Source organism: Poromitra crassiceps (genome assembly GCF_964638095.1).
Source record: "Poromitra crassiceps genome assembly, chromosome: 17".
NCBI lineage: Eukaryota > Metazoa > Chordata > Actinopteri > Beryciformes > Melamphaidae > Poromitra > Poromitra crassiceps.
The window spans coordinates 23,001,400-23,018,022 of NC_139635.1; the positions used below are offsets into that span (position 1 = coordinate 23,001,400).

General features: G+C 44.0%; 1 protein-coding gene across 1 annotated transcript in view; it reads left to right on the plus strand.

Annotated features, from left to right (window-relative positions):
* Positions 1-5,550: 5,550 nt before the first annotated feature.
* The window catches only part of paxip1 (PAX interacting (with transcription-activation domain) protein 1), a 44,633-nt gene continuing 33,560 nt past the window's right edge, over positions 5,551-16,623 (plus strand). The window contains exons 1-6 of the mRNA XM_083653630.1: positions 5,551-5,679; positions 8,996-9,130; positions 10,234-10,277; positions 10,845-10,908; positions 11,985-12,098; positions 13,389-13,464. Coding sequence (XP_083509756.1) covers positions 5,599-5,679; positions 8,996-9,130; positions 10,234-10,277; positions 10,845-10,908; positions 11,985-12,098; positions 13,389-13,464 — 514 coding nt within the window. The 5' untranslated portion in view covers positions 5,551-5,598. The remainder of the gene's footprint in view (positions 5,680-8,995; positions 9,131-10,233; positions 10,278-10,844; positions 10,909-11,984; positions 12,099-13,388; positions 13,465-16,623) is intronic.

Here is a 16,623-nt window from a genome sequence, read left to right on the forward strand (position 1 = left end):
GTACTAAAGCAGCAGAGTTGAGAAAAAAGGGGACAGTTTGGATGAACAAAATGAATGTTGGTTAAGCTGTCAGCTGATGATGACGAGTAGTAGTGTGTGTGGTTGAGCACACTGTAGACAGACGGGGCGCATACTTTGGTACTTTGGTAGTGGTAAAGTCATGCTGACTGGCAGGGATGGGCATTTGAAGACATTTCCTTAATCGATCAGCAGGAAAATTAAAGTGACAATCTCAAAGATTTTCATGTAAATAAATGTTGTCTGTTAAGTCACTGATGGTCCTCTGATAGTGAGTTAACACAATGGTGATTGAGCCCATGGCCCATTGATGGAAGCCTTTGCATTTTCAGTATTGCAGCATGTATGAACTTGGCGTCATGTGGTGACACAGGGTGGGCGGAGCTAACACAATAGACTCACTCTGCAGGTTACTGTAGGTTCCCAACAGCTATTGTGTGAAGTAGGATGATAAGCTACTTTTTTCCGGGTCGCTATACGTCCAAACAATCTGAGTAATGTCACATGTAGTCTCGCAGGAGAGAGTCTGACTGGTCATACCTCCACTCTGGGCTAGCGGGGGGGAAAAAGGCTCCGTTATCTTTACAACCATCCATCAAAAGTAACAAGCAGGCCTGCTTTATTGCACAATCCACATCTTCGTCAAAACTTGCCATTTTCAGCATGTAGCAACGAGCTGGCGTTGTTGTTGTTGTTTCACAGCAGCGGCGTAACCCCATTCGGGTCTCAGAGGGCACACTGTCTCATGCTTTTTGGTTCTGCCCCTCACTATCCGGATTCTGGGCAGAACTCGCCATCTTCGGCTGCTCGGAGTGCTCTCTGAACTTCCCTACAGCTGTGCAACAGTCTCTGACACTGGGGACAACTGTTGCCAAAATACTAATTCTGAAGGAATGGAAGTCCTCCTCTTCCCCTTCTTTTCAGGTGTGGCTGATGGACCTGATTTCTGTAATACAGATGGAGAGACTCAGGTCCCTGAGAACCAACTTGTTCAAAACTCAATTGTCAAAATCTCAACTCTCTGGGACCCGTTTTTGGCCTACTTTGACGAGGTTAAGAATGATAAGTGACTGAGGTTAGGGCTGGTGTCTCATGGTCCCCTTGTGTGGGATCTTATGTGCATTGTCTCTTGCAAGCACATAAGCACCTTGTTTGGCTGATAGCACCACGTTGTAATGATGAATGTCGATGATGTATTTTTTTCCTTGCAATTATATTAATATGACCTGAGTTTCTATTAGCCTTTTTCATTTCCCACCCAATTAACTCATCTTGTATCTAAAAGGCAGGAAGTAACACAGGTGCAAGCAAAACATTAACGATGGCCCCAGCACTGGAACACCTAAATGGATTGGAAGTTGGAAACCCACATTAATGTTTTGCTTGCACCTGTGTTACTTCCTGCCTTTTAGACACAAAATGGGTGAATTGGGTGGGAAGTGAAAAAGATGAATTAGCTTTGCACTGAAACAGCCGGTAGAAATACTTTTTACGTTTACACTTTATTACATTTCAGAGTGTGTACTTTTTACTTTTACTTAAGTAAACAAGTGGAATCAGTACTTCTACTTTTACCAGTCTTCTTTTAGACAAGTACTTCTAGTTAAAGGGACACTCCACTGAAAAACAACACTGATTTGTTTTGCACATGATCTCACATAATATTGTAGCGTATCGGGTAATTACGTGTATTGGGGTGTTTCCGTGCTTGGCTAGGAACTGATATGTGTGGGTGTGTTCCTAGGGGGAAGGGGATATATGTGACCAGCGGCCGGGGCGGAGGCCAGTCAGGCTATGCGAGGGAGCTGACCGGGTGGTTGCAGAGCTAGCAGCGAAGCTAGCTGCTAGGAGCGTGTATTGTGAAGACAAGAATAAAAAGCCTGTACCAACTTCAAGTCTCCAGTTCCTTGGACGAATACCCATTTCGTTACATTGGTGCCAGACAGTAAAGCGGTAACGCCTCTGATTCGGCCGAGAGGGGAGAGGGTGAGAAGGAACGGCAAAAGAGACGGGTGGTGCGGCTTTTTGGCTCTAGAAACTAGCGCTAGTAAGTTAGCTACCAGGGGTGCTAACTGCTAACTGCTAGCTGCTAAAACCACGTGCGATGGTGCGCGGAGAATCAAGTATCTCCGGAGAATGGCCATCGGTGAACGGGAGGAAAGGAGAGCTGACGGCGGGGATCAGCTCGATGCTGGCGGGCATGGAGGCCCGTGTGTTGAGAGAGGTCGGACGGCTGGTAGAAGAGACTCCTGCCTGGGCAGTAGAGGTGATGCGGGCGCTGAGAGAAGTCATGCAGCGGGTGGACTTGATGAGCGCGGAGATAATGCAGCAGGGAGAGCGGCTGGAGGAGCCATGGAAGAGACTGTGTTGGACCTGCAGAGAGCCGGGCCACGTGGCGAGGTGGTGCCGATGCGGTTCCGGGAGACGGACCGGGTATGCGGGACAACGACATGGACAGCAGGGAGCCTGCTGGGCATGCGGCGAGATTGGACACCTGGCTAGAGAGTGTCAAAAGGCTGTCGGAGATCGGGGGACAGCGGGAGAAGAGAGACGTGCAGGCGGTGGACAGGTGAGACTCTGCTGGACTTGCCAGTCACCGGAGCACTTGGCTAGGGACTGCACTGAGAGTGTGGAGGCCGGAGGTGAGACGCAGGCTGGGAAGAGCGTGAGCAGCCAGAGGGAAGAGAGGGACATCGTCTGCAGCGTTGTTACAGTCGGGAGAGCGACGCTCGTGTCTCCGAGTGAGCGAGAGGGGTTACCGCCGGGGGAACCGGCCCAGCCTAACCGCTATACACCCCCTAACGTTGCACTGCGGAGAGCCGAGGGGAAGATCGACGCCGGTGGTGTTCGCTCTGCTGTCCTCAACCCTGGAGGAGGGGGACGGAAAAACGAGCGAGTACGAGGCCGGGAGGACGACGCCAGGGTCAGCTGGAGAGTCGACGGGCGCGAGTGGAGACCGGAGGACGAGGATGTCGATCCGGTGCTCGTTCGTGCATTTGGCTACTGGAACAAACAAAAGGGGGGACCGAAAAGAGTGCTTCAGGGGGAATGGGTGAAGCTGGGAAAAGGGGGGATGGAAATGGGGTTTAAAAGAAAAGCTAAGGAAAATGTGGGGGCTTGTGTTTGAATTGAAATGTGTGAAAAAGAAGGAAATAATGAAAAACTAGACATTATGGAGTGCCTAATGGGAAACTAGACATTATGGGGGTACCTAATGGAAAACTAGACATTACGGAGTACCTAATGAAAAACTGGACATTATGACGGGGGTGCTGAAAAGAAAAGACTGGTTGTTGGGGAATTATAATTTGATGTGGTGATGGGAAAAATATTGTGTTGGGTGTGTTTTGGTACAGGGGGATGTGTGTGGGTTGTGCATGTCGCGTGGAAGCGACATTAAATTTGTGTGGGGGATATGTAGCGTATCGGGTAATTACGTGTATTGGGGTGTTTCCGTGCTTGGCTAGGAACTGATATGTGTGGGTGTGTTCCTAGGGGGAAGGGGATATATGTGACCAGCGGCCGGGGCAGAGGCCAGTCAGGCTATGCGAGGGAGCTGACCGGGTGGTTGCAGAGCTAGCAGCGAAGCTAGCTGCTAGGAGCGTGTATTGTGAAGACAAGAATAAAAAGCCTGTACCAACTTCAAGTCTCCAGTTCCTTGGACGAATACCCATTTCGTTACAATATGTAAACAGTTTTGTAGGCATTCATTTAGTTTGTCAGTTATTGATTTTTTTAGAGATAGTTGATTTGAGTTAAGTTGTGGACGAGTGACGTTATTTGTGCATGAACGACATCACAATGTAAACTCAAATCAACTCTAAAATAACTGTCAAACTAAATGAATGCCTACAAAACTGTTTACAGTTTTCGCATATGTGTGAGATTATCTGTAAAATAAATCAGCATTATTTTTCGGCGGAGTGTCCCTTTAAGTAAAGAAACTTTCCCATATCTGATGTTAGGCTGCTACATCATGCATGCTGTCATTTCTTTACCATTCACCAGCAAAAACCACTGCCGATTTTACTGGGGGCAGTTGCACACCCTAGTGGTCAGACGAAATTTCTATGTAAATGGTCATCTGCGGCCGACATTGCTGTCTTTCAGACACAGAGGCTGTAGCAGGTTCATTTGTAAAGCTAGAGTGAAGGTATACTGATATCATATGAAATAGAAGACCTAAGGCATCCATTGTTACACCAACCATGTGATGCTAACTTGTCAGCAAGTGGGCTAAATAATGCTCCAATAATGCTCGAGGCTAGATTTTGACAAGGTCAAAACTGGCATTGCCATTTTCAAAGGGGTGCCTTGACCTCTCACAGCATGCATTTTCCTATGGTGTTCCCCAAGTTCTTGGTCTCTTATTAATGTGTTATTTTGTGGGGATTCGAGGCCCATGTCTGATTGTTGAAATAATTCTGAGGACCACCTTCCCAAATAAATGACAATGCCATCATTCTATCTTGATGTGAGAGGTCATCCGCGGTGCGGACCACTAGATGGCGCTCTGAAGCCCAGTGGGCTAATGGCCCAGTGGTTGATCAATGGTTGAGAAACATTAGTATGCAGAAGAATACAATTTGTTTTTAATCATTGTAAAGCCACAGCAGCGCCAGCATATAAAGAACATAATAAAGTGATGTGTGTGGTGTTCTTCATAGATCTAGCCTCTTCATTTTGCTCTCAAAGTGCACCAGATTGATGCATTTGACCAATGTACAATGAATAATGTAGACATTTTGTGACCCCCCCCCCCCCCAGTGGGTAAAATATTGCTTTCTCATATAGTAGCACGGTTGCACCCCAAAAGTGTTTTATGTGCTATCAACAGATGAGTGAGACAGTTCATTTCACTATTTCTAGCAATTGATTTTCTTTCATGAGCTGGCTGAAGAGCACCTTTAAATAATCGGTCTGAACTGCAGTCATATTTTGCATTCAACTCTGCAAATTATGAATCTGTCAAACATCCCATCCACTGAAATACAAGAATGACATGACTTTAAGAGTTTTGACCTTCAAACATTACTTTTATCTTGATAGGTCCAAATTAGCTAGGATTTACGAAGTATTCAATAATTTTACAGCACTGCTGCTAAATTTCGTATAACTTTATGGTATTTTACAAATGAAAAACGATGATGAAGTCGTCATCACAGTGTCTGCTGCTTATGTGATCGCTTTCTTGTGATCTAGGTTACACGTTTCTACTCTTCCTCATACAAACATTACGTTTCACATGATAGGGGGATTGCATATCTCTCAGAAAAAGTATTTTTACTTTTAAGCAAGTGTACATCCTCAATATCAACGATTGTGATCAAAAGTTACGTGTAAAGTACCAAATTAAGCGATATGGGCCATTAGAGACTATAGAACATATATTGATATACGTAGATTAAAGTAATACACCCCCCTTATTTCATAATGATGTAGTCCAAGGCGCGCTCAGTGAGATTTGGCGCTAGACTGCTAGAGTCGCTCTCCGGTTGACTGTCACCAGCTGTAGGCAGACGGATACTTCACTCTTCTGCGCTTTTGGAATACATAATCGTGAAACATTCATGGACAAGCATGTCTGACGAGGAATCAAGGGTCCCCCATGAACTTTTCAAAGATGTCAAATTCTACGTGGTTGGGGACATTGACCAAAAGGTGAGGCTATGGACGTTAGCTTCTTGATAGGTGGCTAGCATGCTAACTGCTAGCTAGCAAGCATCATTCAAAGTAAATTAGTTGCTGCTGGAGAAGCTAACTAGCCAACTGGCTAAAGTGCTAAATGGCTCTCTCTCTCCCCAGCTAGTGATGTGAACTGGTGTCCGGGTAGTTATTTGCATTGCACGTTGTGTTGTCAAGTTATTTTTGCGGGATGTCTTTTATGAGTGGACTTACAGTGGATATCTAGTTATGAATGCAACTTAGTATTGCACTTTTTGTATACAGTCAGCTAGCATTAGCTGTTCGCAGTTAAGACAGACAGGCTAGCTGTTAGCTTAATGTTATAGCCCTGCACTGCAGTTTATCTGTCAGTGGCTCATCTATCCAGCTAGCGTTTAGCTACAATCTTGCTTTCTGTCAGAGTTTACGCCTCCAACAATCCAGTCATTTTACTATTTGGCTGTTCTGTGGTGGAGCGAAATGCCTAGGAGACTATCATTCTGCATCAACCTGTGACTATCTACACTTGGCTCAATTAGGCGCCCGCTACTGCGCATGTATTACCGCTATTTCACCCTCTGGCGCTGGAGACCTGTGGCACAGAGAGCTGTACTTCCTGCCAAATAGGGACTCCCATTCGCACCTCTCTCTGGGCTTGTTTTTATTTTGTTTTAAAGATCGACTATTAAGCGGAGGAGTATGAGCATAGCCGTTTAAACACTGAGTGGAAGGCGACATTGTCAAAAGTAGCCTTGAGTCACCTAGCCTAGATTAGATAGCCGTTAATATACAGAGATATCATCAGGCTAATACTATTCCACCAGAAATGTAAAATTTTGCTTAACACTGAGATCATGGCTCCGTCTCCCAACGCACACTGTCACAAGCACATATTTGCTATTCTATTCTATTCTATTCTATTCTATTCTATTCTATACTATTCTATTCATTTTCTTATCTTATATGCATATACAGCATAACTCCAGTTTTGTATCCAGTGCAGTTGACAGTCTTGTGAGCCCCACCTTCTACTGTGTAGAAAGTGAGGTTGATGGTATCAGATCTATCATCTAAGATTAGCCCACTGCATGTTTCTGTCTCTTTTTCTTGCTCTTACCTGGATTTTAGGCACTGTGCTGATACAATACATATTCTGATATATTGCAATACTGACTACATAATTGACTGAAAATTAAAAAATAGAGCTGAAAATGCAACTCGCTGTGTACCACCCAGGTAGTGTAATTATATGTATGTCACTTTATATTGATAACTTAGTGCACAGATTCTCAAATGCTTTTCAGCCAAGGACCCCTTACAAGATAGAAAATATACCGGGGACCCCCTCATTCTGATTCGTGATTTTGGGCTAAGCTTAATTGTTTCCACGGTAACGTGCTTGACTTTTAAATTGATAGGTTTGTTAGATTAGAATCTAATCCATGAAGCATTTTAGATTTAAAGCATACAATATTTTCATTGAACTATGAAGCTTTTGCAAAAAAGTTTTTATTTTTATTTTCCTCAAAACTTTGCACGGACCCCCTGGCAAAGTGCCACGGACCCCTATTACAAGTATTGTGTCCCTGAACAGACGGCTGTGCAAAAAATCGATATGGCGATATATCACGATATTGTTCTGAAATATCGATACAGTATTGCAGAGCAAAATATTGCGATATATTGCCGTATCGATTTTATTGCACAGCCCTAATCCTCTGACATGACGTTCTATCGTTGCCATGGAGATGTGAACTCGCACTGATCAGAGGGGATATCCTCCGACTTACAGGGGGATTTATCAGACGCACAAAAAAGCCTCGCTGCTGGATTGTGGATTGTTTTAAGGAGAGACTGACAGAGAGGGAATCCTCAGAGCACGACTCACCATCACCACAGATGCAGACGTACGCAAAAATAAACACGTGGTGTAGACGCGTGGTGTAGACGCGTGGTGTAGACGCGTGGTGTAGACGCGTGGTGTAGACGCGTGGTGTAGGCGCGTGGTGTAGGCGCGTGGTGTAGACGCGTGGTGTAGACGCGTGGTGTAGACACGTGGTGTAGGCACGTTTCCTCTTTTTATTGTTGTGACGGCCGTAACGTGAAAATGTATATAGAGTTATGGATTTGTTGGGATATAGCGCTATGTAGTAGACTATAAATGCACAGGAATACTACTATAACGTTAGTTGTTTTTCGGAAGGGAACGTGCACAGACGAGACTGCAGTAAACAGCGGTTCCGCCCCTCTCTATCTATTTCTCCAATCACTCGGTTCGAACTTCCTCCGGTCTGAAGCGTTTTCCCTCCGCCCCCCCCAACTTCCTTTGTCCGTGTTCTGTGGGCATGAATTACAGACTGATTATGGTGCATTCGCAGAATGTAGAAGAGACCGTCTGGCTTGAGAGACTGGGGCTGATACTACCTCCACTGGCGTAACGAAAGGCGTAACAAAATGACATGCCATTCCGTCCTTGTGACTTTTAAACGGGAGGCGAGGCGTAACGACGTCGCAACGATCGCGTCCTTTCACAGGCTGTGTAAAATGGGCTAAAGAAACTCTCAGGTGGTGGTCACTAGGGGTGCTCCGATCCGGCTAAGCCACGATCCGATCCGATTCCGATTCCTGGGGTCACGATCCGATTCCAGAATCGATTCTCGATTCCAACGATTCTCGATTCCAGAATCTAGAATCGATTCTCAATTATGTAGTTTTATATTGCAATAACACACAAAGGTAAATATAAGATGAAAAATGACAAATGTATTAATGCTGAACTTCAAATTCAACTTCTGTATTACAGTCAGGGCCTAAATTCATTTTGCAAACTAGGGGGGAATATGTTCTTCAGATAAGATGGATTTATAGGCTGGGGGGGATCTGTAGACTTTGAGAAGGATTTATAGATTTTGGGGGGAATACATTAACCAGAGTTCTTAAGTGCAAGAGGTGGTGGCACCGTGGCAGTACAGTACACAAATGACATGAACATTTGGACACTTATTCAGCCGGTATCTTGCATGTTGCGTTCAGGTGCACTGTAAAAAATTTTTTTATTTTTATTTTTATTTTTTTTAACGATTTTAAGAATTGATTCTTGGGAGTTTGGAATCGATCCAGGAATCGTGGCATTAAGAATCGCGATCCTTTCAGAATCGATTTTTTGGAGCACCCCTAGTGGTCACGATTGTTCTAGAGAACTTTGAGGCTGGCATTTGACCACAAAGCACATTGTATTGAAAGTAACTGTCATCCTAGTTTAGTCTAGTCTGGACTGTCGGGTTTTGCTGCTGACCCTCTGCTGCCGTCTCAGGTGGTGCAGCTGCTGAAAGCGGGGAAAGGCAAGGAGGTTTCCTACAATGCCCTGGCTACTCACATCATCGCAGAGGACGGCGACAACCCCGAGGTGGGCGAGGCACGAGAGGTGTTTGACCTGCCTGTTGTCAAGGTAAGAGGTCATCATACCACAGCTTTCTGCTTTCTTACCCATAAACCCATAAAGAGGGTTTTGTTGGGGGATGGCGGTAACTTCACTTCTGGGGAATCTGGTCCTTACCTGGTCTTACTCCCTCAAGAGGAGTGCTGCTGCTACTGAATGAGTATAGGGAAACCCTGCCTACTCCTCTCAATTGGCATCCGTGTATCAAACAACAGGAATAATCTTATCTACCGTACATTTAAGACTAGGGGTGTCACGATACACTCAGTTCACGACACGATACGATACACAATATTGGGTTCACGATAACGATACGATACGATATTTTAACAAAAAAAATTTGCGATCGATTTGTAAGTTGAGGGGGCATCCTCCACGCTAATTTGAGTAACCATTCACCATTTTCATCCTCCGTGTCTGTAACGTCCCTCGTCTGTTCAAAACAAAGCAATGAAAAGGAGAGCGAGCATGCAATCAGATGCAGATCAGTGCCACCATGTTCAGCTTCTTTTTCCCGCGATATGAGATTTCATCTCAACGATACATATTGTTGTCACGTTTTGATATCGCGATATATCGTGGGACGATATATTGTGACATCCCTATTTAAGACCCTATGAAGCTATGTTCAAAATCAGGATGTAACAACATGTTTCTTTGTGCTGCTTATCCACTCTTAGATTCACTTTTTTCCCCTTCTTATTCTGCCGAATTGTAGTTTCACTATGTTGAGTCGAAAATAGCAGTTTTCATTCAAAGCACTTTCAAAGTTCAATTTGAAATTGGTCTTAAATTCAATTCCAGGTAGCATTAAGAAGGTGTTCAAATGTATTAAATGAGACTTTCTGAAAGCCTCAGTTAGCCTGGGATTGCTAATGGCTAATGTTGTGCACGTGAGGTGGGGAAGTACGGTAATAATTGATAATTGTGTTGTTCATTTATTTTCATAATGATCACTTTGCTGGTGACCATCTGTCTGATTTAGACCGACAGGATATTTTCAGCATTGGTCAAACATTCAACAGAACTTAGCATAAATGAGATTGTACCGACACAATGTACAAGAACAGTGAATATCAAACATTAACACAGTGTGCTCTTGTTTTTTCCAGCCGTCGTGGGTGGTCCTGTCGGTCCGATGTGGAGACCTGTTACCGTATCCTTCCATTATGAAGCCCCAATTACCTCCAACTGAAATGGTTTAATGAGGTTATATGTTCGAAACCCCTTACATGGCATGGCATGGCATGGCATGACATGTATGCCTTTTTGGTCCTCTAAGGCTTAGAGTCTAAGCCAGTGGTTCTCAAAACTTTTTCACGTCCTGGACCCCTCAACTGACACAGATCAGACCACCGACCCCCATTTGATAGAATTTTATCCCAGAGCCGCCCATCTTATAAGATGGGTGTTTTAGATGTTTTATTACAGAAAGTGTATGAAACCCATGAGCAAAATAGTCATATATTCTGTCATTGTGTTAACTAGTATGGACAGAATTTTAGTGAAAATAAATTATCCTCCTTTTTTGCTTGGACCCCTCTTGAGGTCTCCTGGGGGTCCCCGGACCCCACTTTGAGAACCACTGCTCTAGGCATCTAAAGGAACTGTGAGTCTTTGATTCGAGTAAAACAGTTACACACAAAGGTGGCCCAAATTGGATACATTGAGCAGAGATATGTTTGGTTGTTGTGATGTTTTTCCATAACCAGTCACACCGCAGAGTTACCGGATTCTCCCCGGAGTCAGGCCAGATATTCTTTGGGGTGACGGCTTGTCTTCCCAGGGTAAGAACGTTTGTGTGTGTGTGTGTGTGTGTGTGTGTGTGTGTGTGTGTGTGTGTGTGTGTGTGTGCGTGCGTGCAGAGAGAGAGAGAGCGCTAAACTGTCAACAAAGCTACACTTGTATCATTTTCCAAGGTTGCCATCGGTCATTGAATTTCTGAAATATGGAGTTTAGAGAGGTGCATTCCCGACAGGGACATAATGGAGGAAGTCAGGGAATATCCTGGAATTCTGCAAGTGGGTCACTTCACAGGAGCCAGACAGCAGAATGTCTTCTCCAACATGTTTCAGACATAGGGCTGGGCAATATAATCGATACGGCAATATATCGCAATATTTTATTTCCTGATACTGTATCGATACTTGGACGCCAAGTATCGCAATATAATTTTTTTTTGCAGGCCATGCCATGCCTCTGCATCTGGTGATTCCCACCCCTAATCGATACTGGATCGATATTTCCCATATCGATGCTTTCAGTAACACTCAACACTCAGTAGTTTTGACTACCGTAAATTTGTCCACTAACTTATCAGTATAAAGTGATGTACATATTATTACACTACCTGGGTGGTACACAGTGTGTTTTCTTTAGCTCTATTATTTCATTTTGAGTAAATTCTGTAGAATATCGCAATATATCGCAATATGTATCGCATCGCAATATATCGTGATACAATCGTATCGTGACCCAAGTATCGTGATACGTATCGTATCATGAGATCCTTGCCAATACCCAGCCCTATTCAGACATGATGCACTGCAGCTGTGGTTTAGATGTTTTTTTTCAGCCCAACTGGAGAGAAACCAAACTGAAAAACAACACAAAGCAGAAAAGAACCCTTTTCAGTCATGGAAGTGCTGTGGTTATTGAAAGTCATGAGATTTTAAATCAGGGCCATATTACAAAACAAACCTTTTTTTTCCCACCTCCGTTTTGTTGATGTGTGTTCTGAGATTTGTGGGTACAGATAACCAATGCACCAATCTAAGCTCTGTGTCTGTCTGTGTGTGTGTGTGTGTGTGTGTGTGTGTGTGTGTGTGTGTGTGTGTGTGTGTGTGTGTGTGTGTGTGTGTAGCTACTGCCAGACGATCTCAGCACCTTGTGGGCTTACATCACCTTCTATGGAGGGGAATGTCAGCTTAACCTCAATAAGAAGGTCACCCACCTAGTGGCGAAGGAAGGAAAGGGGGTAAGTGGATGTCTCTTAATTGTATCAAGGATAGTATTGCTATTCATTTATTTGTTTCATTTATTTTTGTTTCTCATCATCACTGATTTCATATTCACCTATTAGCTAGTGTACTTCATCCTCAATATCATTACATTTTGTGTTAGTTTGTGTGTTTGTTTGTTTGGAGGCGGGGTCTCTGTGCTAGTGTACTGCTGACTGTGGCTGAGGTCTTACTGTTGTCTGGGTTTCTTGATGGTGTCAGTGCAGCAGTCAAGCCTCAGGATTGTTATTGCAGGAAAAGTGGTTGTGTGTTTTGTGGCTGTTAGTGTTCCCTGTAGGGATGCAGACTGAAGGTCTTGTCTAACGGGGCTTTTCAGGCTCTGTCTCGGCAACACACAAAACGAAGCGGTGTTTTCCTCATTCAAAGCTAAACTTGTGTGACTTGTGTTCAGGCAAATCTCCAAAGAAAGACACTATCGCTGCAATACTGTTGGGCCCATTACAATCTTCCAGGCTCTGTACCACTGACCTAAATAATATGGACAAAGCCACCCGCAATTTTTGGGGGGTTTCCCAGAGCCGCAGCTCCGCCTGCTATTGGTCCGTGATCGGCAAGCTGCGCGATCACTGGACAGGCGATCTGTCAATCACCCCGTATTATATCGTCTATTTTACTCCAAAAGGGTGAGTTATATAAGAAATTACCCCCCTACAGTTGTTATGAAAAGGTGAAGTTAGCTATATAGACATGGCCCCCCGAACCCCCCAAGAGGGTCCAAGCAAGGTCCACCCACCACAATCTCTCCAAATCCTGTGGGAAACATAGTATATTCGTATTTTCTTTGTTCTTAAAAATATACATTGCCTGTTTGTGTTTTGCAATATGGATATTGTCTTATTTATAATTAAATTGAGCATTGGGCCTTTATAAGAATGTTTATTCGTATTATTTTAATTGTCACACTCATGGATACATATTTGAGGTTTGTTTATTAATTGGGAAAAGGACCACTGGAACAAACGCCGCGAACATGATCCGGCTACTTTTTCAATCTGACTGGCTACTCAAAAGTACTCTCTGAGTATCCCCCCTTCAAGACTGAAGTGGATTTAATGGATGAAATCGATAAAGTGTCAAAGCTTTCACCTGTATATTCACCTCGTCAGTCAGTGTGTTATTTTAAACGTTATTTTGCACATTGAATGTTGAGTTTCATTTGACTGTTTAGGACAGGTGTCTTGAAAAAAATTCTAACCTTTTTAAATATACGCTGTCTCTCTCCCCCCCCCCCCCCCCCCCCCTTCCAGGCCAAGTTTGAGTGTGCCCTAAAACACCCTGGCATCAAGGTCGTCACCCCAGACTGGATCACTGACTCAGTCAAAGGTAATTGTAAGTGCTATTGTTGTGGTTAAATCCATCCATCTTATCTAATAAAAGTATGAAACATGTGCTTCTGTGAGGCACACTGTATTTGTTCATATTGGGCTAAATTCAGACTGTAGTAATGTGTTCTTGAATGAATGGTCTTCTGCACATTTACTTCTCAGACTATTTGATCTGCTCACTGGCCACGCCTCCACTTGTGTACAACTCTTTTCAAATCCTCCATTTGTCCTCATCAGTATGGTGGGAAGTTAGACCATTGACTTTTCTCCCTTGTCTGTCTAGAAGGGCGTTGCCTATAAACACTGTGCACTAGTGATGCGTGGGTCTATAAACACTGCACTAGTGATATGTGGGTCTATAAACACTGCACTAGTGATATGTGGTCTATAAACACTGTGCACTAGTGATGCACGCACGGGTCTATAAACACTGCACTAGTGATATGTGGGTCTATAAACACTGTGCACTAGTGATGCACGCACGGGTCTATAAACACTGCACTAGTGATATGTGGGTCTATAAACACTGTGCACTAGTGATATGTGGGTCTATAAACACTGCACTAGTGATGCGCGGGTCTATAAACACTGTGCACTAGTGATGCGCGGGTCTATAAACACTGTGCACTAGTGATGCACGGGTCTATAAACACTGTGCACTAGTGATGCGTGGGTCTATAAACACTGTGCACTAGTGATGCGTGGGTCTAAACACTGTGCACTAGTGATGCGTGGGTCTATAAACACTGTGCACTAGTGATGCACGCACGGGTCTATAAACACTGCACTAGTGATATGTGGGTCTATAAACACTGTGCACTAGTGATATGTGGGTCTATAAACACTGCACTAGTGATGCGCGGGTCTATAAACACTGTGCACTAGTGATATGTGGGTCTATAAACACTGTGCACTAGTGATGCACGCACGGGTCTATAAACACTGCACTAGTGATATGTGGGTCTATAAACACTGTGCACTAGTGATATGTGGGTCTATAAACACTGCACTAGTGATGCGCGGGTCTATAAACACTGTGCACTAGTGATGCGCGGGTAGGGCTGCACGATATTGGAAAAAACTGACATTGCGATATTCCCCGCCCATGCGATATATATTGCGATATGAAAAAATACAGATTTTCACCAGATTAGCTCTATTTGAAAGAAAATAATATTTCTAGAATGATTGGGATGATTTTGTAGAGGAGTCCATCTGATTTTGGAGGGGAAATTAGGTATTTTAATGTTTCTCAACCACTGGGCTGTGACCTACTGGTAGGCCTCAGAGCGTCATCTATCAGGGTGCATACACATTTTGACCAATGGATTTCCATGACTGATTTACATGAAAAAGTGAGTTATGACATTCTACTTTAAAATGTCACTAGCCTATACTTCACTATGTGTAATGCAGCCTTTAAAACCAGGGAAAGACAACATGTATGCTGTATCACCATATTACCATCCAACATCTAAGACCATATGGTCTCAAATCACAATACAATATGGATATAAATTTGATATATTGCCCACCCCTAATATTGAGTGCCAGAATCTACCTCCCAATGATGCTATTTGCAGAAAAACATTAGATTTAATTGATTATAATCACTGCTTTCAACTTCTTTCGTTCTTCTAACGTTTCAATAAATCAACAATGAAACACCGCTGCCACTTCACACATGGTTACTTCACACACTTGGTCTGACCCCCCTCCAGAAACTACCAAGTGGTACGCTCCGCATTTGGGGAGTTCCGGTTTTTGAGCGCACGCAGGGCAGTACAGAGATGAGGATTCACATGCAGCCGACCGGTGACAAACAATTCATTCGTGAAAAGTAATAAATATATATTTAATTGCCCAGCTATGTCTATTGTCTTTTTATTTTCACCGACATGTTTTGTGTAAATGAGTCGCTATGTATGATTACCTCTACCGTAACGTTACTGCTATCATCTGATGCATCATCAGACTGAGGGGGAGAGAGAGCTGCAGTGATACACGGACAACTTCTCAGTAATCACTTTAGCCTTCGTGTCATAAGTTGCGGTCTTGCTTTTTGGTGTTTCAAGAGTAAATATCTCCACTCCACGGACATGTTGAGTTACAGCTGCCAGCCTGCTGTATACTAGTGCGCTGCAAGCTGTGGACAAGTCCGCCTCGCAATCACATCGTTTACAGACAGGCTACTGTCAGCAACGCAACATAAGCAAAAACAATTCAATTTTGCTCTCTGTGCATGTTTGTTGTGTTGAAGCTACGCATTAAATGAGTGAGTACAGTAGCTCTCCTTTGAGAGAGCCTGCATTTCACTCAGTAGGCTACCCCTAAAGTGAGAGTTTATCAAGCAACATGACGAGTTAATTTGCTTTTGACATCGCACGTCCTGCGATGTGACTATCGCGCATGCGCACATCGCAATGTCGATGTGTAAACGATATATCGTTCAGCCCTATGCGCGGGTCTATAAACACTGTGCACTAGTGATGCACGGGTCTATAAACACTGTGCACTAGTGATGCGTGGGTCTATAAACACTGTGCACTAGTGATGCGTGGGTCTAAACACTGTGCACTAGTGATGCGTGGGTCTATAAACACTGTGCACTAGTGATGCACGGGTCTATAAACACTGTGCACTAGTGATGCACGGGTCTATAAACACTGTGCACTAGTGATGCGTGGGTCTATAAACACTGTGCACTAGTGATGCACGGGTCTATAAACACTGTGCACTAGTGATGCGTGGGTCTATAAACACTGTGCACTAGTGATGCACGGGTCTATAAACACTGTGCACTAGTGATGCGTGGGTCTATAAACACTGTGCACTAGTGATGCACGGGTCTATAAACACTGTGCACTAGTGATGCATGGGTCTATAAACACTGTGCACTAGTGATGCGTGGGTCTATAAACACTGTGCACTAGTGATGCACGGGTCTATAAACACTGTGCACTAGTGATGCACGGGTCTATAAACACTGTGCACTAGTGATCACGGGTCTATAAACACTGCACTAGTGATGCACGGGTCTATAAACACTGTGCACTAGTGATGCACGGGTCTATAAACACTGTGCACTAGTGATCACGGGTCTATAAACACTGCACTAGTGATGCACGGGTCTATAAACACTGTGCACTAGTGATGC